Source organism: Oncorhynchus gorbuscha, linkage group LG09 (assembly GCF_021184085.1).
Source record: "Oncorhynchus gorbuscha isolate QuinsamMale2020 ecotype Even-year linkage group LG09, OgorEven_v1.0, whole genome shotgun sequence".
Classification (NCBI taxonomy): Eukaryota; Metazoa; Chordata; class Actinopteri; order Salmoniformes; family Salmonidae; genus Oncorhynchus; species Oncorhynchus gorbuscha.
This window is the reverse complement of record NC_060181.1, coordinates 40,542,196-40,569,526: the sequence shown is the minus strand read 5'-3', so window position 1 is coordinate 40,569,526 and position 27,331 is coordinate 40,542,196. Positions and strand designations below refer to the sequence as shown.

General features: G+C 45.4%; 1 protein-coding gene across 2 annotated transcripts; it reads left to right on the top strand.

The window, feature by feature from the left end:
- On the top strand, positions 1 to 26,816 carry LOC124043625 (dyslexia-associated protein KIAA0319-like protein). 2 transcript variants are annotated; one of them, XM_046362400.1, is made up of 23 exons: positions 47 to 123; positions 545 to 1,229; positions 4,239 to 4,410; positions 5,155 to 5,286; positions 11,159 to 11,508; positions 15,724 to 15,955; positions 16,220 to 16,318; positions 16,575 to 16,672; positions 16,860 to 16,947; positions 17,270 to 17,362; positions 17,801 to 17,933; positions 20,249 to 20,477; positions 20,678 to 20,801; positions 21,062 to 21,194; positions 21,544 to 21,692; positions 22,119 to 22,270; positions 22,760 to 22,898; positions 23,169 to 23,328; positions 23,696 to 23,838; positions 24,216 to 24,338; positions 24,552 to 24,642; positions 24,783 to 24,877; positions 24,970 to 26,816. In XM_046362400.1, exons 4-23 carry the CDS (start codon positions 5,175 to 5,177, stop codon positions 25,164 to 25,166), a joined length of 2,940 nt encoding a protein of 979 aa, XP_046218356.1. In that variant the 5' UTR covers positions 47 to 123; positions 545 to 1,229; positions 4,239 to 4,410; positions 5,155 to 5,174; the 3' UTR covers positions 25,167 to 26,816. The 2 variants fall into 2 exon arrangements, with proteins under 2 accessions (XP_046218357.1, XP_046218356.1); XM_046362401.1 differs by lacking the exon at positions 545 to 1,229 and having other exon boundaries at positions 1 to 123.
- Positions 26,817 to 27,331: the final 515 nt, after the last annotated feature.

The following is a 27,331-nucleotide window of genomic DNA, read 5'->3' as shown; positions in this document are numbered from 1 at the left end:
CTTAGTTATTCTTGCCTGTTGTGACAGTGGTGTAAGGAAGCGCTGACCCAAACAGTGAACAGCGAGCAACGACGACGTATCCTAGCTCAAACACAGAAAGCGAAACATTTAATACGACGACTGGTGAGTGTATAATTTTCGGCTGTCATACATAAACTGCATGCATTCGGTCAGTGAGTGGGCTAATGATACCAGGTTCCAAAGCCACACCAGTATAAACAGCTGGTGCCTGGACGGGGTGGTCATTCCAAGATTATACCGAGATATATGACATTTTACACCTGTCATGTTGAATATCAATAACATATGTATTTAAGCATGATTATAATGGAAGAATGGCTTCAATCATTATCGGTGTTTCCACTGCGCAATCTTGCCTACTGATGTCTACTGTGAGGACGGTTTTTAGAGATGATTTGCTTGCTTATCCAATGGCTATGTTCAGCTTGTTAAAAAACAAACTTGGCTACCTTTTCTTATGGGTCATACTTCTAGGCTACTCATGCATTTTCACGATTATTATAATTTTGTTTTTCGTTTGCAGGGTTTCAAATGGAAATTTCGATTAAATATCTGAATGTGTCTGCATTTGAAACGAGGCAATGCCAAAGACATGGGGTGCATTCAGTAATCCGAGAAAGTGCTCCTTTGAACTGTCTTGTCGACAGCAGCCAACAGAGGATTTACTGGTGTGTTTTTGATTAGCCTTGCTGAGAGAAGGGGAGGTGGAAGAAAAATCAGGGGAAACCTTTCTCGGATCTGAAGTTTACCATCGCAGAGATCCTTGTCTGCGTTTTTTCTCATTGGAACTTGCTTCTAAAAAACGGTGACGGTGGTGGCATCCCAGTGACCGAGTCACATGGCAGAGCGAGCGCAGTTGTGCGGGCACCACGTCACGACTGTTCTCAAGCCACTGCGCTGCCAAAATACAAATTGCGGTTATAATTTAGAATAACTGACAGCCAAGTGTTTTTTAATAAAAAAAAAAACTTTAACCTGTTTGTCTTATATGAAAGGAACTTAAATTAACAGGAAACAAAGCCAATTTGGCTTCTTCTAAACGCCGTAAACAACTTCTAAAAGCCAGGCTTTTGTGACATCCGTCATTGCAGTCGGCTTCTTTATCAGGATAACGTTACAGCAGTTGATAAGACTGAGGCGGGTGGAAGTGTGGCATGATCTACGTGCTGGAATGCGGATCCGACTAGGAATTGACCTCTGTCATGCAGGTTTGTTAGTCATGCTTAGTAAGTGGACGCTTAATATTAAATGACTTAATAGCTCAGCAGTTGCCGCATACTCTCACTTAGATAATTAGTCAGAAACTGCTGTGAATGTGAGAGAGCCTATGTCCAATGCCATGGCAATGCACTCTACTCCAACCCGAACTAAATGTTCTCATGCTGATCTGTTTAGTTTTTTCCCCCCTGGACCTCCTGCAAGAACTTTCTGAGGAATTGTGAAGTAAGAAATAGTAGTCTACTGCTATTCTCCATGGGGTAGATTTTCAGCATGTGGCAAGCTTTCCGCCTTCTGTAATTCGATTAGTAGTATTGCTGGAATGAATCCATTCTCATAAGGCAAACTTTTTGAGTCCCACCAGGCAAACCTGTGGGACCAACTGTTGTGGCCATGTTATTCTGACATACTTGTTATTGTGTCTCAAGCTAAGCTTTGTACTTACTAGGAGAAGGCCACAGTAAGTGCTGGAACTCACTTCCAAAGCAAAAGATGGGTATGAAAATGTGGTGTTATTTTGGTCAGAAAAGTCAGCGCTGTCTTTAATCTGCCGCTGAACGTTTTGGGGATGCTCGTAATTTTGTGTCCACTACCGGTAAGTCGGTAAGTCGCTGTCTATCTTAACTTATCTGAAATGCAATTTCCTGTCGGCTCATTTGAAATTCTGTGGACTTCTGAAAGACTTCCTACTGTAGTTGGGCAATTCCACGTTAATGGAATTTCGCTGAGACAAAAAAATTTCACTTAAAATTTATGCCAAACCAAAACCATTGATTTTGAAGTTTAACGAACCATACAACTCTATGCACAAGGACAACTTATCAATTTACACTGAACATTTTACAAAACACATTCTGGAAGAACTGTTCAGATGCAAAGTTTGGTAACCGAATTTCAATAAAATCTTCCTCTGTTTTTTATGTGACTACTACAACGGAATTTCATCATGGGTCAAAACCTGTGTCAGATACTCCAGTGAGTGTAATTTCCTCGATATTAGGAGTTGAGAAATACGATTTTCCTCTTCTACTGTAGGTATGTTGTGATATCAAACAAATCAGGCATGTCATTTTTCTATTAATAGTAAATGATTATTTACTTAACCAACAGTAGCATATTTCTGTCCTGCTAATGCTGTTTTTGATGGTCTCCGTTCAAGTTAACTGCAGCCAATCGTATGGTCACTAGAGATGGCTTGAGCTGACAAATGAGTTAAGACTGCATTACATAGGCAAGATGTGGTGGGTGTAACCGAGATAGAGATAGCCAGGAGGAGTTTAGAACAATTCCTCATTGTCTCTAAATAATCCTTGCACCTGGGAAACTAAGCCAGGGAGGGGTTAAGACAATACCCACGTGCAGGTAACGACAGGATGAACCCAGAGTGGCTTGTCATGCTCCTTGGTCTGCACGAGGGGGGTTGAACCAACCATGACTGAGCATTGTTAGTGTCAGCTATATATAGTACTCTGCATTTGTGTAAAGGTTAGGTTACTCGGTCAAACACTCAAGGGTGGTGGGGGGGGGTCGACCAGCCTCATTATTGCAATAATGAATCAAAATTAAATAAAGATGAATGTTTGAAGAAATGACAATCTCTCTCGGTACTGAATTAACAACGACAACGTAATTGAATATCTGTTTATTCTTTTGCTGGTGATATTCATAAAAACATTGCAAAAATATATTTTTGCGGACACACTGCAGTACCTCTGCGAAACCGCTAGCGTGCCATGGACCCCCGGTTGAATACCCCTGCAGTAGAGTACAGTTTTTGGTAACGGAATTTCAAGGCACAGAGAAATGTTTTTTAAATATATGTTTTGATAGTGGTCTTTACTTCAACATGAATGTGTTTCGATGTATTTCTAATACCTTTTTTAAAGCGGCTGCTTCTGTAAAAAGTTGAGGGGTGGGGCTGGAGAAATGTAACCACTCTCAAATGCATAGACAGAGGTATGGGTGCCGAGGTAAGGACTGACCATCCGTGTTATCAAAATTATAGTTTAAACCTTGTTTTGAGTCAGTGTTTGCTTACATTTACTTTGTTTACAAATAGCTCGTACCCCTGCACATTGATCTGGTACTCCCTGTATATAGCTTCATTCTTGTGTATTTTATTCCTCTTGTGTTAGATAATAATGTTAAGTCTGCGTCATTGGGAAGGGCTCATAAGCTAGCATTTCACGGGTAAGTCTACACCTGTTTTATTCACTGCATGTGACAAACATATTTAATTTGTAAAAAAACGTGTTGTCACACGTGGTCTGCCACTGCGAGGAGGATCAGCTGTCCGTCCTGTCTCCCTGTAGTGCTGTCTTAGGCGTCTCACAGTACTGACATTGCAATTTATTGCCCTGGCCACATCTGCAGTCCTCATGCCTCCTTGCAGCATGCCTAAGGCACATTCACGCAGATGAGCAGGGGCCCTGGGCATCTTTCTTTTGGAGTTTTTCAGAGTCAGCAGAAAGGCCTCTTTTTAGTGTCCTAAGTTTTCATAACTCTGACCTTAATTGCCTACCGTCTGTAAGCTGTTAGTGTCTTAACAACCGTTCCACAGGTGCATGTTCATTTATTTTTTGGTTCATTTAACGAGCATGGGAGACGGTGTTAAAACCCTTTACAATGAAGCTCTGTGAAGTTATTTGGATTTTTACAAATTATCTTTGAAAGACAGGGTCCTGGAAAGGCACATTTCTTTTTTGTTTTCAGCTTGAGTACTAATAACCATTATAAAATGCAGTCCACCTCACCATTTACAATAAACAGTGTTTGGAAGAAGAAGTGCATGAAAGTGAAAGCTTATGCCAGTGGGTGAATAGTTGACATATAGAAATAACAGACAACACCTGTCACTCAAATATTTAACAATGCTTATTATTCTCTTAAACAGAATGTCTGTTAAACCAAAGCCTGTTACAAGTGCTTCATAGAACAGCCGCTCGTTACTACATTCTAGAACATCTCAGGTGAACCCCCCCCCCCCTTTCCTCCGCCAGGTTGCTCTGTAGTCTGCCAGGGGCCAGGGGGAGTGTCATGTTGAAGCTGCTCTTCCACAAAGTGCTGGTGTTGACCTGTCTTCACCATTCACCTCACTGTACCTCCCTTCCAACGTAAGATAACTCCAGCTGCTCTGTCTCCACCCTCTTCCACCACTAGGCCCGGAGAAAGGTAAATCTACTGTACTATAAACATGTCTGTGAGCTTACATCTCATTGTATTGTATTTGATCACCTGCTGTACTGTCTGACTCATTTAATGTCTGGAAATGATACAATGTGTACAATAGTCTTAGCTAGGATTGACATTAAGGGTTGTCGTATTGCTTGGGATAAGTGAACTAAACAGTCACAAGTTGAGCCTGCTCTAAGGTTGCCCCTTTGAGCAGGTGGGGGAAAAAATACATGTGAAAACCACCTACCAAGAATTCCAGTCGCTTAAACTCATCTTTCTTGTTCCTCCCCATTGTTTAAGTAGAAGACAGACAATTTATGCCAGCGAAGCCTCCTCTGAGATTCTGTTAACTGAAAACAACCAAAAATAAAGAATTTCAGTACTGATCTTTCTGATTCCTCCGCCATGTTTAGGTGAAAGGCAAGCAATGTATTGCACTTCTGCGTGTAAATAGACAATTTACATTTTCGTGCATATTATCGTAATCTTCGGGGCAGCCCAAAAATACTTATGACTTGCCCGATGGGCAAAGTGCCGTTCAGACATTAAACATCAATCCCTTCATAGCGCCGCCTTTGTGCTGGTGTTGAATTACACCAAGGTAGTGTGATGTTATAGCCTGGAAATCAAGACCGACGCATGCTACGCTTTACTATTGTTTCACTGTTGAGCGGGATTTCAGTCTGGATTTCCAGGCTAGTAATGTGACACAATCCCGACAACTGTTTTTGTTCTGTCCAGGTCTTTGGTCCTCGTGGAAAATGTCCTATGCGTATCAGAACCTGTTCAGCTGGAGTCAACCTCGATTGACACGACCGCGGCAGCTCCTCTTCCTTTTACTGGGCTTCTTGTGCTACTTAGTTCCTCCCACAGGTAAAATGTACCGATACATTTCTCTGGAAATATTCACGGTTTCATGGTTGTCCAAGATGTAAGAATGCATGAGATGTATTCCTTGATTTGATTGTTTTGTTGTACTCACCATACACTTGATTGAATCTAAGACATTAACACATGAATACCGTTGTCTTAACAATAGATGCTTGCCTTTATTACTTTGGGTGTGCCTTACACCTTGGCATGTCTTTACTTTGTGTGTGTCTTTCCTTTCTGTGTTTATTGGGTTGTTAGTAATTGTTTATACTGTCTGTTGGTTCTGAGGTGTGTATGCATACTTCTGTGGTGGCTCACTCCGAATGGCTGTTTTTACAGCGTGGAAGCCACAAGGCATGGTGAGTTACAATGTAGGCCGGACAATCGGTCCTCTGTGAGTCCGTGTCGCTCGGGTAGGAGGGGAATGACTAAACAGAGGCGAAAGGCTCCATTCTCTAAAAGAAAGCAAAAGGCGCCCAATCGCTGCAAGCAGTGTGTTACACAGAGTTTGGGTTACACCCACATCCCATAATATTCAGCTCCCGAGCTATGGCAACAATAGCCATGGGAATAGCTGCCCTGTCAGTGAGTGTCTGAGTCTGTGATGGTGTCTTGTCTAGAGACACACTCATCTTGCCTTTTTGTTTATGTTCTTGAAGCCCTTTGACCTTTTTGACTTTGGTGATAATAAGGCCTAATCACCGTCTTGTCAGGGAAAGGCCTCGTTTACCTTACCTTTTCTCATCTGCCTAGCACATTAATGTCTGATTGCTCTCAGATTGCACTCACCTGGCTTCCCAGAGCAAAGAAAGAAGGATCTAAAATCTAAACATTCAGGGCCCTAATCAATGTTCCCTCTAATTTATTTTGGCACTGAGCAAATTTCATGTCTGCTGAGCGCAAACTTTAACGTGAAAATGCTGTGCAATTTCCAGCATGTGTTTACTGTGTTTACTGTGAACACCTGAGGCTGTACCCACTTTAAGTTACAGTTTTAACAGTGGCCAAGTATGTTACTGTGGCTATTTTGATCATTAAAGAGACCTACCGGTGTGGTCTGCCATCAAAAACAATGAAAATGCACCCGTAATATTTCAACATGGAAATAGCTATTCTATCATTAAAGTCTACAGTAGCAGCCAGCAGCTAATATATTGTGTTCAGTGTAGGCCTACATTCCATGAGACTTTTGAAAATAACGTCTAGGGTTTGACATTAACCTGTTTATCCACTTGTCCTTCAAACAAGGTAGTGACTGAAAATGTTGATGTGTTTGCAAGGAACCACTTTACAAAATACAATGTATTATCATTCCCATATCGTTTATTATAGAGATTCATACAAATTATGCTAGTCTCTGCCTATTGGCTACTTTGCTTATTTAAGCCTGTCTCAAAATACAACACTGCCCCTTTTTAAGACAAACAAATGCTCTCTAGAAATGTACATGTTTTGTGCCCTTGTAGGAAGCAATCGCTCCCCTATTTCTGATAACAGGTAATCTAACTGGGCTAATAACTCAACTAGCAAAGGATATGAACAAAATGTGCACACGTGGCTACATGCAGCTCTCGCTTTGATCTCAAAACAAGTGCATCTACTCACAACCGCTCATGCTGTAAACACAGTCCAGGTGAAAGTAAATGGCAGAGATCCATATATGACAATGGTCTATTTGCATATAGGCCTACTGCAGCTCTGATTGTTTACGCCTCACCTCTGTGTACAGTACGGCCTGAGTAGTGCGTGTCAATGCAATAGACTCCTACTCAGATGCGTTCTGCCCATTTACATTTACAAAATTTATCTTTGCGACTTACAAATTGGTGCATTCACCTTATGACATTGGTTTCAGCATCTAAATATTTTATGTTACATTGTATTCCTTAAAAGTGGGGACTAGGTGGTGATTATTCCGTTGAGTTTGTTCCACCATCACAGTTTTTTTCGGGAACACAGTGGTAAAGGTGGATGAAATGCCCTTATTTGGGTGTAGGGCCTTCAGAGCCTGTTAACAGCTCCGGGAAAACTCTTGAGTTAACAGTGCGGAAGCCGACTTGGGATCTACCGTTCTGGATGAGTTGTTTTTTTCTAATGACTTACAAAACCTAAGCCTATGCAACATTAACAAATTAAAATACTGTAGCAATGAGTTTGGCGAGATCATGGAACGGGCAGTAAGCTATAGGCCCAATACAGTATTTCTGCATATTGGACCTTTGACTTGAATTGCCCTGGGGGACACCAATGCATTGTTGGCCATTTTTGTTTTATTGTATTTCCAAATTTGAGGTAGGCTATAGGCTGATTTGGATGATCACACCAAGGTACCGTTCAAGAGTTTTAGATCCGTCTGTTGTGACATCGGAGGGATTACTTGTGAGGCACAGCTGAGGAGGGCTACATTTAAATAATTAGGTCTTTTATTTGTATTTTACTGAGCTGATGGTGCAGCGGTGTTGTTTGACTGCATCTGAGGCAAAGAGCTTCCTAGGGTTCAGTCTCAGCAGAGGAGGAGAGAGCAGCAGGATGAGGGCCAGTCTCAGCGGAGGAGACGGAGCAGCAGACTGATAGGGGCCAGTCTCAGCGGAGGGAGGAGAGCAGCAGACTGAGGGCCAGTCTGAGCAGATGGAGGATGGAAGAGGAGCAGCAGACTGGGGGCCAGTCTCAGCGGAGTTTCAGGGATTGAGAGCAGCAGACTGATTTGATCACATTTTCCAGTCTCAGCGGAGGGGAGAGAGCAGCAGACTGAGGGCCAGTCTCAGCGGAGGGGCTATATGACCGGTAATAGCAGCACAGCAGACTGACTGAGCTGATGGGTCAGGTCTCAGCGGAGGGGAGAGAGCAGCAGACTGAGGGTCAGTCTCAGCGGAGGGGGAGAGAGCAGCAGACTGAGGGCCAGTCTCAGCGGAGGGGGAGAGAGCAGCAGACTGAGGGTCAGTCTCAGCGGAGGGGGAGAGAGCAGCAGACTGAGGGTCAGTCTCAGCGGAGGGGGAGAGAGCAGCAGACTGAGGGCCAGTCTCAGCGGAGGGGGAGAGAGCAGCAGACTGAGGGCCAGTTCTCAGCGGAGGGGGGGGAGAGCAGCAGACTGAGGGCCAGTCTCTCAGACTGAGGGCCAGTCTCAGCGGAGGGGGAGAGAGCAGCTGAGGGACTCAGGAGGAGGAGGAGGAGCAGCAGAGGGTCAGTCTCAGCGGAGGGGGAGAGAGCAGCAGACTGAGGGTCAGTCTCAGTGGAGGGGGAGAGAGCAGCAGACTGAGGGTCCGCCTCTCAACATCCCTCCGCTCTCCCTTTCCTCCGCTGACCTAAAGGGACACCGTCTTCCAGCTGATGGGGCGACTCACTTCTCACCTCATTATTACTGCCTCACGCACAAATGTATGTTACTCCTATGAATAGAGGAAGTGAAATATTAAATCGATATTAAATAAGACCCAAGCCACTAATAAGAAAAACAACAACTCAAGCATATAGATACACTTTCCTACTCATTCATTACTGCTTGTTGTGGTGCTGAGTGGAAATAGGAAGAATGATCATTTTAGGCCTTGTAAAAGTGTTGAATACAAAGTGTATTCAACACTCAGTCAATGCTGAGTAAGAACTTAAACATGAACTCACTCATAACAGCAGCTCTTTGCTGTATTCGTTGACAGTCTGTCTCTAGTCATGGTTTTAAACGTTTTGAAATCTCACAGTATCAACTTTGCTGTAGCTTTCTTTTATGTCTGCTACGTTACTGCATATATGGTCATCTGAGCCATACGATTGGCCAGCGGTAGGCCTACAGTGCACTTGATTTGCTGTCTGGGCCAGCCGGGAAGGCAGAGTTTTTACCTTCAGACACATGAAATGGTTCAAAATGGCAACAGTTCACCTACCCGGCATGCAGGGCTGGTGAATCAGGTGCACCTACCGCCAACAGCCTGTGACAAATAAAACAAAATAGGAAGACAAGGCTTTATAATTGTTTTTTACAGAATGTTTGACTAGGAATGCCTTGGAGATCGACCGGTTGGTGACCACTGCTCTAGAAAGTTGAGTGAAGTTCAATCTCCTGCTTTTCTCTGTGGGCTGATATTTCCACACGGCAGTCTCGGGGCTCCTGCTCACAAGCACCCAGCTAGAGGGAACATTGGCCCCAAGCACCCAGCTTAGAGGGAACATTGGCCCCAAGCACCCAGCTTAGAGGGAACATTGGCCCCAAGCACCCAGCTTAGAGGGAACATTGGCCCCAAGCACCCAGCTTAGAGGGAAACAAGCACCCAGCTAGAGGGAACATTGGCCCCAAGCACCCAGCTTAGAGGGAACATTGGCCCCAAGCACCCAGCTTAGAGGGAACATTGGCCCCAAGCACCCAGCTTAGAGGGAACATTGGCCCCAAGCACCCAGCTTAGAGGGAACATTGGCCCCAAGCACCCAGCTTAGAGGGAACATTGGCCCCAAGCACCCAGCTTAGAGGGAACATTGGCCCCAAGCACCCAGCTTAGAGGGAACATTGGCCCCAAGCACCCAGCTTAGAGGGAACATTGGCCCCAAGCACCCAGCTTAGAGGGAACATTGGCCCCAAGCACCCAGCTTAGAGGGAACATTGGCCCCAAGCACCCAGCTTAGAGGGAACATTGGCCCCAAGCACCCAGCTTAGAGGGAACATTGGCCCCAAGCACCCAGCTTAGAGGGAACATTGGCCCCAAGCACCCAGCTTAGAGGGAACATTGGCCCCAAGCACCCAGCTTAGAGGGAACATTGGCCCCAAGCACCCAGCTTAGAGGGAACATTGGCCCCAAGCACCCAGCTTAGAGGGAACATTGGCCCCAAGCACCCAGCTTAGAGGGAACATTGGCCCCAAGCACCCAGCTTAGAGGGAACATTGGCCCCAAGCACCCAGCTTAGAGGGAACATTGGCCCCAAGCACCCCAGAACATTAGAGGGAACATTGGCCCCAAGCACCCAGCTTAGAGGGAACATTGGCCCCAAGCACCCAGCTTAGAGGGAACATTGGCCCCAAGCACCCAGCTTAGAGGGAACATTGGCCCCAAGCACCCAGCTTAGGAACATTGGCCCCAAGCACCCAGCTTAGAGGGAACATTGGCCCCAAGCACCCAGCTTAGAGGGAACATTGGCCCCAAGCACCCAGCTTAGAGGGAACATTGGCCCCAAGCACCCAGCTTAGAGGGAACATTGGCCCCAAGCACCCAGCTTAGAGGGAACATTGGCCCCAAGCACCCAGCTTAGAGGGAACAGAAGGGAACATTGGCCCCAAGCACCCAGCTTAGAGGGAACATTGGCCCCAAGCACCCAGCTTAGAGGGAACATTGGCCCCAAGCACCCAGCTTAGAGGGAACATTGGCCCCAAGCACCCAGCTTAGAGGGAACATTGGCCCCAAGCACCCAGCTTAGACACATTTTAGAGGGAACATTGGCCCCAAGCACCCAGTTTAGAGGGAACATTGGCCCCAAGCACCCAGCTTAGAGGGAACATTGGCCCCAAGCACCCAGCTTAGAGGGAACATTGGCCCCAAGCACCCAGTTTAGAGGGAAATTGGCCCCAAGCACCCAGCTTAGAGAACATTGGCCCCAAAGTCAGCTTAGAGGGAACATTGGCCCCAAGCACCCAGCTTAGAGGGAACATTGGCCCCAAGCACCCAGCTTAGAGGGAACATTGGCCCCAAGCACCCAGCTTAGAGGGAACATTGGCCCCAAGCACCCACAGAAAATACCAATCCCTGTCCCAGATGGCAAAGTCACTGATCGCGTCCTTTTTATATCCCATAGACCGGCGCACAATTTGGCCCAGCACTGACTTGCCTAGTTAAATAAAAAATATATATACACACTCTCTATAACAACTCTTTCATCCTCTTTCCCTCTCCAGGTGTATCTGCCGAGATCTGCCGGGTGACCGGGGGAGTGTTGGGGATCCACTGGAGCAGTGTGGTCGGTTTAGGCTGGCGCCCCCTGGCCGTGGGCAGGAACAGCGCCAGCTGCTGGGAATCATGCTGTCTGGAGCCTGCCTGCAGTGCCGTGTGGAGCCTGGGGGGACGCTGTGTCCTGCTGAGTTGCTCCAACAGCGGGCTCTGTCAAGTCACGTCTTTACCCCAGCCCCACATCGAGTCCCTGGGGCTCCTGCAGCAGCTTTCAAAGGGCACCAGCACAGCTCGAAGGAGAAGGCAGAGGCGAGCACCAACAGGAAAGGGAAGTGGGTCGGACCAACTTTCTAGCACTGTGAGTCAACGGAAAGTTCTAGTATTGTAGTTGAGTCATAGATTCCTGTTTACACTTCCTTATGGGATCATTGGGACGGAGTAGATAAAAACAAAGACTAAATACCCTTCTATAAAGTTATACATGGATGACATCTATATTTCTCTAACTGATGTGTTAATGTAATCTATGCAATCTCTTACAGTGCATTCGGAAAGTATTCAGACCCCTTGACCTTTTCCACATTTTGTTACGTTTCAGCCTTATTCTAAAATGTATTAAATAAATAAAAATTCCCTCATCAATCTACATACAATATCCCATAATGACAGAAAAAAGTTTTTTTTTAGAAATGTTTGCACATTTTATACAAATTAAAAATCACATTTACATACAGTACCAGTCAAGTTTGGACACACCAACTAATTCAAGGGTTCTTCTTATTTTTTTACTATTTTCTACATTGGAGAATAATAGTGAATTCATTAAAACTATGAAATAACACATGGAATCATGTAGTAACCAAAAAAGTGATTGATGCAAGATGCTTTTTGCGGCAAACACACTCACACAGTTCTGGGTTGCTCATCTACTGCAGGAAGCCGTCTCCAGACTGACTGAGAAAGCAGTCTGATCCGGTTTGGCACCACATAACTATGTCAGTCAGGGTTCTCAACTCTGGATGACTTAAAGCAAGGTCTCAATGCTGAGCGTGACCTCAGGGTTGCACTGAACAGAACTGAGCCCAGAATAGACCTGCTTGTTGAAAACTTCAACCAGTCACATACCTCTCATTAGGACTGTGTTTTTCTGGTTTACATCTGTGTGATGCCTCACATCTTGCGCCAATCAGTTTGTTCCAGTTCAGAATGAAAATGATTTATTGTGGTTTAACAGCAACAGTTCCAACCTAGACAGGTAAGTGTTTTTTTATTTAATACACTTTATTATTATTATTTTTAACCCTTTCGCCCTCATTTTGGGAGATCCAATTGGTAGTTACAGTCTTGTCCCATCGCTGCAACTCCTGTACGGACTCGGGAGAGACGAAGGTCGAGAGACGTGCGTCCTCCGAAACACAACCCAACCTAGCCGAAACCCAACCTGCTTCTTGACACAATGCTTGCTTAACCCGGAAGCCAGCCGCACAAATGTGTCGGAGGAAACACCGTACACCTGGTGACCATGTCAGCGTGCATGCGCCCGGCCCGCAACAGGAGTCGCTAGGGCGCGATGGGACATGGACATCCCGGCCAGGCAGACCCTCCCCTAACCCGGGCGACGCTGGGCCAATTGTGCGTCACCTCATGGGTTTCCCGGGCGCGGCTGGCTGCCACACAGCCCGGTATTGAACCCGGATCCTTAGTAACGTAGCTAGCACTGCGATGTAGTGCCTTAGACCGCTGCGCCACTCAGCAGGCTGTAAGAGTGTGTATAATGAGGAAAAGGAAACATGAATAGCTATTTATGTGTATCTCATTGTTATTTGTCTATATTGCATTTGTTTTAGGGAAAAGACTAATTAAATGTACCAATATTTATGAATATTTGCATGTTTTCATAAGCTTGGGTCCCAGGAAAACACAGGATTTCTCATTTGGGTCCCAGGCGTAAAAAGTTTAAGAACCCCTGTTCTAGAATGCTCTCCCATCTCCACAGAGGAACTCTGGAGCTCTGTCAGTGAACATCGGGTTCTTAGTCACCTCGCTGACCAAGGCCCTTCTCCCCCGATTGCTCAGTTTGGCTGGGCGGCCAGCTCTAGGAAGAGTCTCTTGGTGGTTCCAAACGTCTTCTATTTAACAAGGGTGGAGGCCACTGTGTTCTTGGGGTCCTTCAATGCTGCATACGTTTTTTGGTACCCTTCCCCAGATCTGTGCCTCGACACAATCCAGTCTCTGCGCTCTACAGACAATTCCTTCGACATCATGGCTTGTTTTTTGATCTGTGGGCCCTTATATAGACGGGTGTTTGCCTTTCCAAATCGTGTCCAATCAATTGAATTTATCACAGTTGGACTCCAAGTTGTAAAAACATCTCAAGGATGATCAATGGAAACAGGATGCACCTGAGCTCAATTTCGAGTCCCATAGCAAAGAGACTGAATACTTGTGTAAATAACGTACACAACCGGTCAAAAGTTTTAGGACACCTACTCATTCAAGTGTTTTTCTGAATTTTTTTACTATTGTCTACATTGTATAATAATAGTGAAGGCATCAAAACTATGAAATAACACATATGGAGTCATGTAGTAATTAAAGTGTTGAACAAATCTAAATATATTTTATATTTGAGATTCTTCAAATAGCCACCCTTTGCCATCTTGGCCATTTGAACATCTTGGCCATGTTCTGTTATAATCTCCACCCGGCACAGCCAGAAGAGGACTGGCCACCCCACATAGCCTGGTTCCTCTCTAGGTTTCTTCCTAGGTTTTGGCCTTTCTAGGGAGTTTTTCCTAGCCACCGTGCTTCTACACCTGCATTGCATGCTTTTTGGTGTTTTAGGCTGGGTTTCTGTACAGCACTTTGAGATATCAGCTGATGTACGAAGGGCTATGTAAATAAATTTGATTTGATTTGCCGTGATGACAGCGTTGCACACTCTTGGCATTATCTCAACTAGCTTCACCTGGAATGCTTTTCCAAACTCCAACAGGAGTTTCCACTTACGCTGAGCACTTGCTGGCTGCTTTTCCTTCACTCTGCGTCCGACTCATCCCAAACCATCTCAATTGTTTTGAGGTCGGGGGATTGTGGAGGCCAGGTCATCTGATGCAGCACTCCATTACTCTCCTTCTTGGTAAAATAGCCCTTTCACAGCCTGGAGGTGTGTTGGGTCATTGTCCTGTTGAAAAACAACTGATAGTGGGACTAAGCCCAAACCAGATGGGATGGCGTATCGCTGCAGAATGCTGTGGTAGACATGCTGGTTAAGTGTGCCTTGAATTCTCAATAAATCATAGTGTCACCAGCAAAGCAACCCCACTCCATCACACCTCCTCCTCCATGCTTCACGGTGGGAACCACACATGCGGAAATCATCCGTTCACCCACACTGCGTCTCACAAAAACAAGGAGGTTGGTACCAAAAAATCTAAAATTCGGACATTTCAACCAGCCTAATGTCCATTTGCTCGTGTTTCTTGGCCCAAGCGAGTCTCTTCTTATTATTGGTTCCCTTTCGTAGTGGTTTCTTTGCAGAAATTTGACCATGAAGGCCTGATTCACACAGTCTCCTCTGATCAGTTGATGTTGATGTGTCTTACTTGAATTCTGTGAAGCATTTATTTGGGCTGCAATTTCTGAGGCTGGTAACTCTAATGACCTTATCCTCTGCAGCAGAGGTAACTCTGGGTTGCCCTTTCCTGTGGTTGTCCTCATGAGAGCCAGTTTCATCATAGTGCTTGATGGTTTTTGCGACTGCACTTGAAGAAGCGTTCAAAGTTCTTGCCATTTTCCGTATTGACTGACCATGTCTTAAAGTAATTATGGACTGTCGTTTCTCTTTGCTTATTTGAGCTGTTCTTGCCATAATATGGACTTGGTCTTTTACCAAATAGGGCTTTATTTTGTATACCTTTATTTTACTAAATAGGTGCTATCTTCTGTATACCACCCCTACCTTGTCACAAGACAACTGATTGGCTCAAATGCATTAAGAAGGAAAGAAATTCCACAAATGAACTTTTAACAAGGCACACCTGTTAATTGAAAAGCATTCCAGGTGACTACCTCATGAAGCTGGTTGAGAGAATACCAATAATGTGCAAAGCTTTCATCAAAGCAAAGGGTGGCTATTTGAAGAATTTGTTTAACCCTGTTTTTGATTACTACAAGATTCCATATGTGTTAATTAATAGTTTTGATGTCGTCACTATTATTCTACAATGTAGAAATAGTGCAAATAAAGAAAAACCTTGAATGAGTAGGTGTTCTAAAACTTTTGACCGGTTTTGTATTTCTGTTTTAAATTTCTTATAAACGTTCAAACGTTTAAAAAAAATTTTTTTTTAACTGTTTTCGCTTTGTCATTATGGGGTGCTGTGTGTAGATTGATGAGGAACATTTTCTTATTTATTCCCTTTTTTAGAGTAAAGCTGCAACGTATACTTTCCGACTGTAACTGCAGTGTTTACTTCACGAAGCCTGTTGAAGACGGTACAATGTAGCCAATGTCGCTCGTCATTTTTCCATTCTTATCTGAAGTTCATGAAGTACATCCATGTCTTGACAGCGGGTTTCCAAGGATGCAGAGCGTCCAGCTCCAACGGTCGACATCGCCAGCGGTGTGGCCCTCCCTCAAACATCTGATAAGAATCCCAGTCAGTTAACCAATGGGAGTGGAGAAGCTCCATCACCCTCACAGCAGAACTCCACGTCGGAGGACACCAGAGACGCACCTTCCAACAGCAGCTCTGTGCTCCCCACTACTGCTCCTACAGTCACTACATCACCAACACAGGCTGGTAAGGCAGTGGACGCTGAACTCTGACCTAGTGTCCCTCAAAAGCCACCATTGACAACTGTTTGGTTAATAATGTACTAATAACAAAATGGACGTGCTGAGGCGTATCTTCATGGAAGGAAGAAACGTGTAGCTCTAAATATCTACTCCCGTTCATAAACTGGCACCCACTGCAGATGTACGTCTACTGTTTGCACTTTGAATGAGCTTCTGTTTCAGTGTTTCCGTGTTTCAATCCATGCAAATCCTGTGGTTTCCATGACAGTGCGGGAATTGGTGGTGTCCGCAGGCGAAAGTGTGGAGGTCACGCTGCCGCGCAACGAGGTGGAACTCAACGCCTTTGTGGTGCCAGCGCCCAAGCAAGGTACGACTACTCAACCCACCTGAGTTATTACTTAGTTAAACTGTATCATACACCTGTATTAATACACAACCCGTGTAGTCCACGTCTCACCCGAGTTCTGTATAAGCTTATCTGTTTCATTTGGCACGACCACGGCACACGAGTGAGCTAACGTAGAAAACAGACTGGCACTAAGGCGAGCTCTGTATCCATGCATGCCATTGGTCATAGCTTACATCCTCGGCTTTGATTGCTCTCTTTCTCACGTCTCGAAAAGGGACCGACTATGAATTTGACTGGCTCTTGAGAACTCATCCCAAAGACTACAGTGGAGAGATGGAGGGGAAACACAGCGAGACGCTCAAGCTCAGCAAGGTACAGCTCCTTGAATTAGTTCAACCGTTACCTCTCATCTCTCTCTCTGTTCAAACTCTCAGGCCTCTTAACTGAGATTGAATGTATGACTAGAACCATTCATACAGTACTGTAATACTGTTGTTAAAAAGAAACCGTTGTTATTGTGGTCCCTCCAATTCAACCTCTCTCTGGCTCTTGTGTTCAGCTGACGGTGGGGCTGTATGAGTTTGAGGTGACCGTGGGCAGCGACGGAGCATATGGAGAGGGCTTTGTCAACGTCACAGTCAAACCAGGTGGGGTGGTTAAGCTAACATGACTTGTATTGACTGTGTTTTGATATTCTCTTCAGTAGGAACCTGTGTAAACTGTCACATCTTAAAGGTCACCTCCCTCGACTTTCCCATTATTGGGCTACTATACTGAAACGTCGACAATGACTCCTACCTGGGGGCGTGTTCGTTAGAACCGAACGGAGGATAGCAGACTGAAACAGGGATGGATTACCTGGAGTTGTCCAATAAGAAATGCACGTTTTCGGGTTTGGCTACTCGTGCCCTAATGAACACGGCCCAACTGTACCGTTCAGCCAATTAGCTAACCTCTTCCACTTCACAGAGCCGCGGATAAACAAGCTGCCCGTCGCTGTGGTTTCCCCTAAGTTCCAGGAGATATCCTTGCCAACCAGCTCCACGGTGATCGACGGCAGCCGTGAGTTCACCCGTCTCGTTGGTCACAATCAAATCAAATAAACTGGAATGGCACCATCTGTGGATGTCAAAGGGGATTTTATGTCGCATCGTGTCTAGTTCTTTGCTTACAAAAAAGAGACAGATTTTGTCAAGGGTGTATTTATTTAGATTATAGCTCTACTGCCGTACATTGACATTGTAGCTAGACCGTTTTAGGACAAGAACCGGTATTTACCCTGGAATGCGAGATGTTTGGTGCAAAGGCCCTCTGTCAACACCCTGTGCAGTTCTTCCATAAAACAATGGGGAGATAAACTTTGGTAGTCAGGCTTGAGACGGGCAAAAGTATAGGCAGGGTGGCCTAGACATTTATGGACCGTTTGGTTTTTATCTGGTTCTTTTCTCCCTCTTCTTCCTGTCCTGTCTTCCTCCTCTCCCTGTGTTTCGGCCCCATCAGAGAGCACAGACGATGACAAGGTGGTGACGTGGCATTGGGAGGAGGTGAAGGGCCCGCTGAGGGAGGAGAAGGTCTCGGCAGACACCCAAATCCTCACCCTCACCGGCCTGGTCCCAGGGAACTACACATTCAGGTACTGTTCCCTTGTCTTCTCAATGGGTTATGTGGCGCTTCGTAGTTTCTCTACCTAGTGCCGACACTTTTATTACCGTTGTACAGCTCCCGGCGCTGTCACCTTGTCTTCTCCATGGGCATTCGCAGTCTTTTCTCTACATTTTTCAGCAATGAAAGACGAGGGGGTGTGGTATATGGTCAAGATACAGTGGCAAGATAAAGTATGTGAACCCTTTGGAATTACCTGGATTTCTGCATAAATTGGTCTTAATATTTGATCTGATCTTCATCAATAGTAGACAAACACAGGCGGCTTAATCTAATAACACACAAACAATTATACGTTTTCATGTCTTTGTTGAACACACCGTGTAAACATTCACAGTGAAGGGTGGGAAAGTATGTGAACCCTTGGATTTAATAACTGGTTGACCCTCCTTTGGCAGCAATAACCTCAACCAAACGTTTTCTGTAGTTGCGGATCAGACCTGCACAACGGTCAGGAGGAATTTTGGGCCATTCCTCTTTACAAAACTGTTTCAGTTCCACAATATTGTTGGGATGTCTGGTGTGAACCGCTCTCTTGAGGTCCTGCCACAGCATCTCAATCGGGTTGAGGTCAGGACTGACTGGGCCACACCAGAAGGTGCATTTTCCTCTGAAGCCGTTCTGTTGTTGATTTACTTCTGTGTTTTGGGTCGTTGTCCTGTTGCATCACCCAACTTCTGTTGAGCTTCATTTGGAGGACAGATAGCCTAACATTCTCCTGCAAAATGTCTTGATAGACTTGTGAATACATTTTTCCATAGATGATAGCAAGCTGTCCCTGCCCTGAGGCAGCAAAGCAGCCCCAAACCATGATCCTCCCTCCACCATAGTTTACAGTTGGGATGAAGTTTTGATGTTGGTGTGCTGTGCTTTTTTTTTCTCCACACATAGTGTTGTGTTTCCTTCCAAACAACCCAACTGTAGTTTCATCTGTCCACAGAATATTTTGCCAGTAGCGCTGTGGAACATCCAGGTGCTCTTGCGAACTTCAGACATGCAGCAAGGTTTTCTTTTGACAGCAGTGGCTTCTTCCGTGGTGTCCTCCCATGAACACCATTCTTGTTTAGTGTTTTACGTATCGTAGCCTCGTCAACAGAGATGTTAACATGTTCCAGATATTTCTGTAAGTCTTTAGCTGACACTCAGGATTCTTCTTAACCTCATTGAGTGTTCTGCGCTGTGCTCTTGCAGTCATCTTTGCAAGACGGCCACTCCTAGGGAGAATAGCAACAGTGCTGAAATTTTTCCATTTATAGACCATTTGTCTTACCGGACTGACTTTTAGAGATACTTTTGTAACCCTTTCCAGCTTTATGCAAGTCAACCATTCTTAATCTTAGTTCTTCTGAGATCTCTTTTGTTTGTGGCATGGTTCACATCAGGCAATGCTTCTTGTGAATAGCAAACTCACATTTTGTGAGTGTTTTATAGGGCAAGGCAGCTCTAACCAACATCTCCAATCTGGTCTCATTGATTGGACTCCAGGTTAGCTGACCCTTGACTCCAATTAGCTTTTGGAAAAGTCATTAGCCTTGGGGTTCACATACTTTTTCTAACCTACACTGTGAATGTTTAAATGATGTATTCAATATAGACAAGAAAAATACAATAATTTGTGTGTTATTAGTTTAAGCACACTGTTTGTCTATTGTTGTGACTTTGATGAAGATCAGATCAAATTTTATGACCAATTTATGCAGAAATCAAGGTAATTCCAAAGGGTTCACACACTTTATCTTGCCACTATACCACGGCTAAGGGCTGTTCTTAGGCACGACGCAGAGCAGAGCATTCAGGGCTCGAACCACCCAGTTTATAATGCTTTTTATAAACTGGGTGGTTCGAGCCCTGAATGCTGATTGGCTGACAGCCGTGGTATATCAGATCATATACCCCCGGCCTGGGTATGACACAACATTTCTTGTTACTGCTCTAATTACGCTGGTAACTAGTTTATAATAGCAATAAGGCACCTCTGGGTTTGTGGTACCACGGCTAAGGGCTGTGTCCGCTTTGCGTGTAAGAACAGCCTTTTGCCGGCGTATATTGGCCGTATACCACACACCCTCGGGCCATATTGCTTAAATATACCTAGTTGTTTCTATGGGCATGCCATCTTGTATTCCCAGTCTATCTCTTTGTTCAGCTGTTTTCCTCCATACCATTTCACAAGCATTTGCCCCTCTCACCATTTCAGCCATAGGTGAAGGCTAGGTCTTAGACAAAAGCAAGGACGTTAGACAAATTCCTATCACAAACTTAACCCCCCTATTCTCTCTCCTTCAGTCTGACGGTTACGGACTCAGACGGGGCCCAGAGCTCCACCCAGGCCACGCTGTCGGTCAGCAAGGCCATGGACTACCGGCCGGTGGCCAACGCCGGGCCCAACCAGGTCATCACGCTACCGCGCAACGCTGTCACGCTGCACGGCAACCAGAGCGCGGACGACCACGAGCCGCTGGCCTACGAGTGGTCGCTCAGCCCCGAGAGCAAGGGCAAGGTGGTGGAGATGCAGGTGAGAGAGGAGCACCAGAGGTGGCCATGTCAGGGACCATGCACATGTCTTACCGAGCAATCATGGGGATTTGAGGTGTTTTGTTTTCTGAAAATAAAGCTTTTTTTGTAGTTTTAAAATGGAAATTCTTCATTTCGACACCAACAAGAAAAGGGAAATTCTTCTCTCCCATCTTGACAGTTCTTTTCCTCGACTTCTAGGGCGTGCGGACTCCCACTCTGCAGCTATCTGCCATGCAGGAAGGAGACTACACCTTCCAGCTCACTGTCACAGACACAGCCGGGCAGCAGGACACGGCACAGGTCACTGTTATCGTCCAGCCAGGTAAATCAGCAGCATATAGATCATGTGTATTTATGGCTAATTTCAACACCACTGCAGTGGTAATTGCTTGAATATCATGGCCTGATTTACAAGAAATAAGCCACACATTGTCTCTCATTCATTGCTGTTATATAACATATTTGAATGGATGTTTTTTTTAACCTTGATGAACAGAGACAAACGATGAAAATACGGATATTGTCCTCGTGTCACCAAAGGCTACGTTTCCCCCGTACCTGCTTGTGTTCCATCCTCCTCAGAGAACAATAAGCCCCCAGTAGCGGACCCCGGCCCAGAGAAGGAGCTGACCCTACCTGTGGACCGCACCACTCTGGACGGCAGCAAGAGCACGGACGACCAGAATATCTCCACCTACCACTGGAAACAGAGCAAGTCAGTATTCACACACCTATGCACAGACGGACACAATAGACGTGCGCACACACTCAACTACATGCATGCTCACGTTTGAGCTCACACACTCACTTTCTCTCATACGCACACACTCCCAAATACATACACACACACACCACACTTTGGCAAATGACACACTCCCTGGTCTCTGTGCTTGAATGACACTTAGTTCAACTACCAGAGGCAATATGGTGAGTGGAGATGACACTTTAGAGCTCTCTTCTTTTCCACCTCGTGTTATATGGTGCAGTTCAGTGCTCTGTGGTGACAGTGGAGCTGCTGTTTCTCCACCTGTCTGACTCTGTGGTGGTCGTCTCTCTCCTCTCAGGGGCCCGGACGGAGTGAAGATCGAGAACGCCGACGGCGCCGTTGCCACGGTGACGGGGCTGCAGGTGGGCGAGTACGAGTTCAGCCTGACCGTGACGGACGAGAGGGATCTGGCGAGCACCGACACGGTCACAGTCATCGTCCGAGAGGGTAACTGTCCTCTGTGTGTGTGGTGTGTGTGTTTGTTCTGTATTTTTTTTGTTTAAATTTGTTTTTCTCGTTTCATAAGAGTATGATTTTCCTTTTCTCTTTTTTTTTCTGGGTGCTGAGATGAGTTTTAGCAGAAAAACACAGTTATTTAATATAGAATTGCCTACAAGGAAATGTATCAGAGACTGAACTGTATGAAGCTTTCAAAAACAGGCTTTACAAGGTAATGGTCTCACGAGATGCACTCAAATATTTTGTCAACTGAAGTCTTGCCGAGCTGAATATCAGTGCTCTTTGAAGTATAACCTAAAGTATAACTCCCTCACCTATAGTTTTACCAGGTGCGTGGGAACAGCGTACAGAGTATTTCAGAATACTCTTTGGCACTACAATGTCCTTAAATGTGTCTTGTCTGCTCTCTACCAGAGTTAGACCAGCCCCCAGTAGCCCATGTCCAGTCCAGGCCGGCCATCTCTCTGCCCCTGCGGACTGCAGCCCTGGACGGTTCCCACTCCACAGACGACAAGGGCGGAGTCGGCTACTTGTGGACCCGTGACGACAGTAGCCCAGCAGCAGGGGTGAGAGACCGAGTCCACTCCGTGGTGCTATAATGAATAACAGAAATATTTACAGAAAATATCATGAAGTATTAGGTGATCTGTGGCAGGCAAGCACAATGAACCCGAAGTAAGTAAACGAACAAATACCATCTAGAAAACATTTCCTCCTTCATGTTGTATTAAGTAAAAGCATTCTTATCGTACTCTTGCATTTCTCATGATTTAACATTCTGCTTAACAATAGTTGCATACAATGAGCTACTTGGAAGTATTTGGAATAAGAATTGTGTTCTGCTCAGACAACAGTTTGTCTACATTTATTTTTTCAGTAATGTAGGCCATTGCAAGCAGCTAGAAAATACATTCTGCAATTATCACATTATTCAATGTCTTAATCAGACTTTGAATTAAGAAATGTGTTATCAGCATGAGACAATCTCATTGTAATTGATCAAATGCAAATAAAATGCATCTTGTCTGAAGAATTAATTGTGTTCCATCCTCCAGGATGTACTGAACAACTCCGACCACCAGGCGGTGCTGTTTCTCACTAACCTGGTGGAGGGAAAGTACAGCTTCACTTTGACTGTGACAGACAGCAAGGGCCAGAGCAGCTCAGACAGAGGGACTGTAGAGGTCAAACCAGGTCAGTGGGCTCCTCATGGTCTACATACACACATGCCCAGTGCAAAATCAACCCCTAGACACTAGGTCTGAAAGAATCAAATGGATGTGGCTATAGCTTCAGCAAGCTTTTTGGTACGATAGTGTTATATTTCCACCATATTCCTTACACCCAATCCATTCAGATCTATGGGAACAATAATCTATTTAAGACTGGATTACACACTCACACAAATATATATCACACACAGCAGAAATGGCTCCTACACATTCCCTCTCTCTCTCCTGTCAGATGTGTGGCAGCGTGACCTGGTGGAGCTGGTGCTGGAGGTGTCTGTGTCCCAGGTGTCCCACCGCCAGAGAGACATGCTGCTCAGGCAGGTGGGCGTGCTGCTGGGCGTGCTCGACAGTGACATCATCGTACGCGAGGTCAGCGCCTTCAACGAGCACAGGTCAGCTCCTTTCCACTATATTCGGTCTCTTCAATTCAACTCACTCAACTCTACTGGCACAATAAGTTATTATATTGCAATGTAAGTGCAAGAACACAGGAATACACTTTCTCTGACATGCACATCATATTTTATCATGTTTTGTTTTGGCCCATCTGACTCTGATTTAAATCAGTTGATAACACTTTGGGTTTGTAATGACAATGTCATTTTATTTTTTTACAACACTTACATGGTATGAATCTGAGAGGCAATTGTTAGAATAACTAAGAATGTCATAATACGGCTGGTTGAGTGAATCTATTGATTTGTCCTCAGCTTGAGCGAATCTGTGAATTTCTTCCCGTCTCCATTCCTCTCCTCTCAGTACTCGTCTGGTTTTCTTGGTGTCTGGGGGTCCGGGTCGCTCCCCTCTGTCCGGTCACAGTGTGGCTCTGGGGCTGCGCAACAAACTACGCAAACAGAAGAATGACTTCCTCATCTTCAAGGCGCGGCGGGTGGACACAGTCAGTGAGTATTAAGACACGAGAGAGAAGAGAAACGGAATACACGGATGGGGGAATATATTAGAACTAATGAATTGAAACTTAGTTGAGTTACATAAAAAGCACTTGGAGAGTTTGCTCTGTGAATGAACTGATTTGTTTCGTGTATCTTTTTTTACGTTTGTGATATGCAAAGTATATGGGCACTTAAGTTTCTTTTTGACTTTTCCTTATTTTCTAACTTGCAACTTCCAAGTTTAATATTTTTGTTGTTGTAGTGTTCTCCGGGTGAGAGGGACCAAACTTACTAGACAGTTAGGTTTGTTGTCTTTGACCAAGAAGATGTCAAGAAAGACACTGGGGGACAACCTGTCTCTAACGTCTCTCTCTCTCCCCCTGCAGTCTGCCAGCTGAACTGCTCCAGCCACGGGGATTGTGACTCGTTCACGCGGACCTGCGTCTGCCACCCTTTCTGGATGGAGAACTTTATCAAGGCACAGCTGTGGGACCAAGAGAGCAACTGTGGTGAGCAGCGGAGTGGACACTCGTGGAGTTGAAGATGATGCCATTGTATATTATTAGGATACTGCGAGGAGTCACGTGACCTGCCGACTTTACTTCAGAGTATGACACACAGTAGGGAGCGTTGTCGTGGGAATGCCTAGTGTGGAAAGTGCTGGAATTCAAGCGCTCTCATTAAGGACAACCTGCGACTTCTATTGATTCTCTCTCTTTCAGAATGGAGTGTGCTGTACGTAACCATAGCATCCTTCATGATTGTGGTTGTCATCGCGACCGTTGTCTGGGTTATGGTATGTTGTTACCGCAGGTAAGAGATTTACATGTTGCATAGTAATATGATGTTGCTTCTTTTACATTTCATGGCGTACTATTCTGTTTAAGTACGTACTTATTGTCCCTTCTGTAATGTGTAACAAGCATACTGACAGGACTGTGTGTTTTGAGCAGGCGTAGGGGTAAAGTGCGCCACAAGAGCAAAAGTCGCTATAAGATGCTTAATGGCGAAGAGCAGGACAGCCTGGAGCTACACCCACCCCGAACTGGTAACACACACACAAACACACACACACACACAAAATCTACTCTGTCACTTATCTTTGAATAAGTTGAACACTGCAAATCCCTCCCCCACCAGGCAGAATGAAGCCAGCCCCCGCTCCCTCCTCCTCGGCCCTCATGCACTCTGACTCTGACCTGGACAGTGACGACGGGCAGGGAGGGGTCCCGTGGACGGACCGGGAACGAGGTCACCTCCTCCGGCCCCAGAACGGAACCCTGAGAAACGGCCAGGGTCCCACCAGGAGTAAAAAGCAAAGAGAGGAGCAGCTATAGCAACAGAGGGTGGGGGAAACCCTCACCACCCCCCCCTCTCTCTCGCTCTTCTCCACCACACAAACCGTGCACCTCTCCACCCATAGGACACTTAAGACACATGGATCCTGGAGAATGAGAGAGTACTCTGTTGGACACGGGATCAAGCTACACACCCCCGTATTGAAACTTCCCTGCGCCCACACTGAGCCAAGATGGAGATGAGGTTTAACCTTTGAGAAGGACACTCCATTTAATGGATAAATGGGGGAGTTGATAGGGTAACGAATGGTCAGAATGCTAAGTTTAGCGCTGTTCACCCCTGAGACATGAATGTACCCCCCCACACACACACACTTCTAGAAGGAAAAAACGGGAGACTGCTAGTCAAGACGATCCTGTTCCCTTCAGACAGGAACTTTACTTCACTCCAATGTCAACGTGAACCACATGGAAACTGAGCCCGTCTCTCTCTCACACACACACACACACACAATTCCTCTAAGACACACACCTCTTCCCAGGATGCGTGACGCAAAACTAACGCTGGCCAACTCCACTCTGACATAAGTTACTTGTCAATCATATTGTAACCTGTCTAGATGAAAACAAATCTAGATATCTGTGCATGAGACAGTACGGCTGCAGTCGTATGTATATGTATTCATGTTTGAATGGTGGTTAGGTCTGCACGAGTTAGCCATGTTGTGTGTGTCTGAATGTGTGCTTTTGGCCGTTTTGCCAAAACGTCTTGTTTCTGAAAAGCGCTATGTGTTTGTTTGACACTTAACCAGCATTGAGAGTCGAAACTGCTACTGTCAGCCATGTTGGTCAGTCAGAGGATCCTGGGAAATGCTGTTTTACGAGAGCCATGCCTCATACTGTATGAACTCACTGGATGACACACTGGACTACACAACATTGACGCCCCTAACCCCTATGACTGTTCCTTGGAGTTGATGATGACGACGAAGATGACACCAGTGACACATGGGGAAGAAAGGGGCAATGCTTCCTACTCACTCACCTCAGACGACTGCTCGAGCCTGGAAGACCACTTAACATCTTGTCTGTTTTTAAGATTCCTTTTGACCGATTTGTATTTATTTAGATTCTGATGCACTTAGTTTTTCATGCTGACTGTGGCTCTGTCTGTATCCCCACTGCTCTCACAGGCTGCTAACTGAACAAGTGCTGATCCACACATTGATTGGGAATTTCTTCAGTTCAGCCGTAGATTCGGAGTGGGACCACATTGCCCAGCATGTACCTCCACCATTCAAATTTGGAGTTGTCACTTTGCTTGTAGGTTACTGTGAACCCTGACCCTTCAGTCTGACTTTAGCTACTGTTTTGGTGGTTGAATGTTTCTCAGAGGAAAGCCCCCTTCTAATCAGAGGAACGCTCTGTGAAATGAGCTCTCGTGCTGTTTCTCCGTTACACTAGTCGAGCACATTTTATAAAAGATTGGTAGCGTTCATTCTGGGACATGGAGTCCACTGTGAAGGCAGACAGTGAAGGCAGACGGGGATCAGCAACAAAATGAAGGGATTCTGTGTTAATTTAGTTGTTCAATAACAATATTGTTTTGTGAAGGATTCCCCTCGATATGTGACCAGACCTGATGAAACTGGATTATCAGTCAATTAAAATCAAATGTTTTAATTTGTCCACCTTTTTAAAAGTTTTTTTTGTCAAGACTCCCAAAGTCTTAGGTTATAGCTAAACTAAAACATCTGCAAAAGTCTTGTGACCTAAACATATCCTGTTTTATTCCAGCCACAACAAGTCTTTAGTACTCTGACTCAGGAGAGACCAACTGTGACCCATTTGAGAAAACACTGTAATACAGGGTTTCCCCAAGGGGTGCAGGTTTTGGGTTTTGCCCTTTGCGCTACACAGCTGATTCAAATAATCAACTGACCATCAAGCTTTGATCATTTGAATCAGCTGTGTAGTGTTAAGGCCAAAACAAAAACGTGCACCCCCTAGGGTCCTGAGGATCGAGTTTGGGAAACGCTGCTGCAATGGCATACACTACTACACAGCTATCTATTCTGTTGCCACTTACAGATTTCATTCTCTTTTATGGCTGACCATTGTGGACTGTGGTTCCCCTTTTAGTGCTCCATAACACTAATTGATGAGATGAAGCCATCTTAGATGATGGCCGCCTTTGGTCTCAT

What these genes read in the sequence shown, in the direction of transcription:
- LOC124043625 (XM_046362401.1), top strand. Translation starts at nt 5,175, where the DNA reads ATGTCCTATGCGTATCAGAACCTGTTCAGCTGGAGTCAACCTCGATTG. An exon ending in ACAGTAGCCCAGCAGCAGGG is followed by an intron (nt 22,271 to 22,759) that starts GTGAGAGACCGA and finishes TCCATCCTCCAG; the next exon opens with GATGTACTGAACAACTCCGA. An exon ending in AGCGCCTTCAACGAGCACAG is followed by an intron (nt 23,329 to 23,695) that starts GTCAGCTCCTTT and finishes CTCTCCTCTCAG; the next exon opens with TACTCGTCTGGTTTTCTTGG.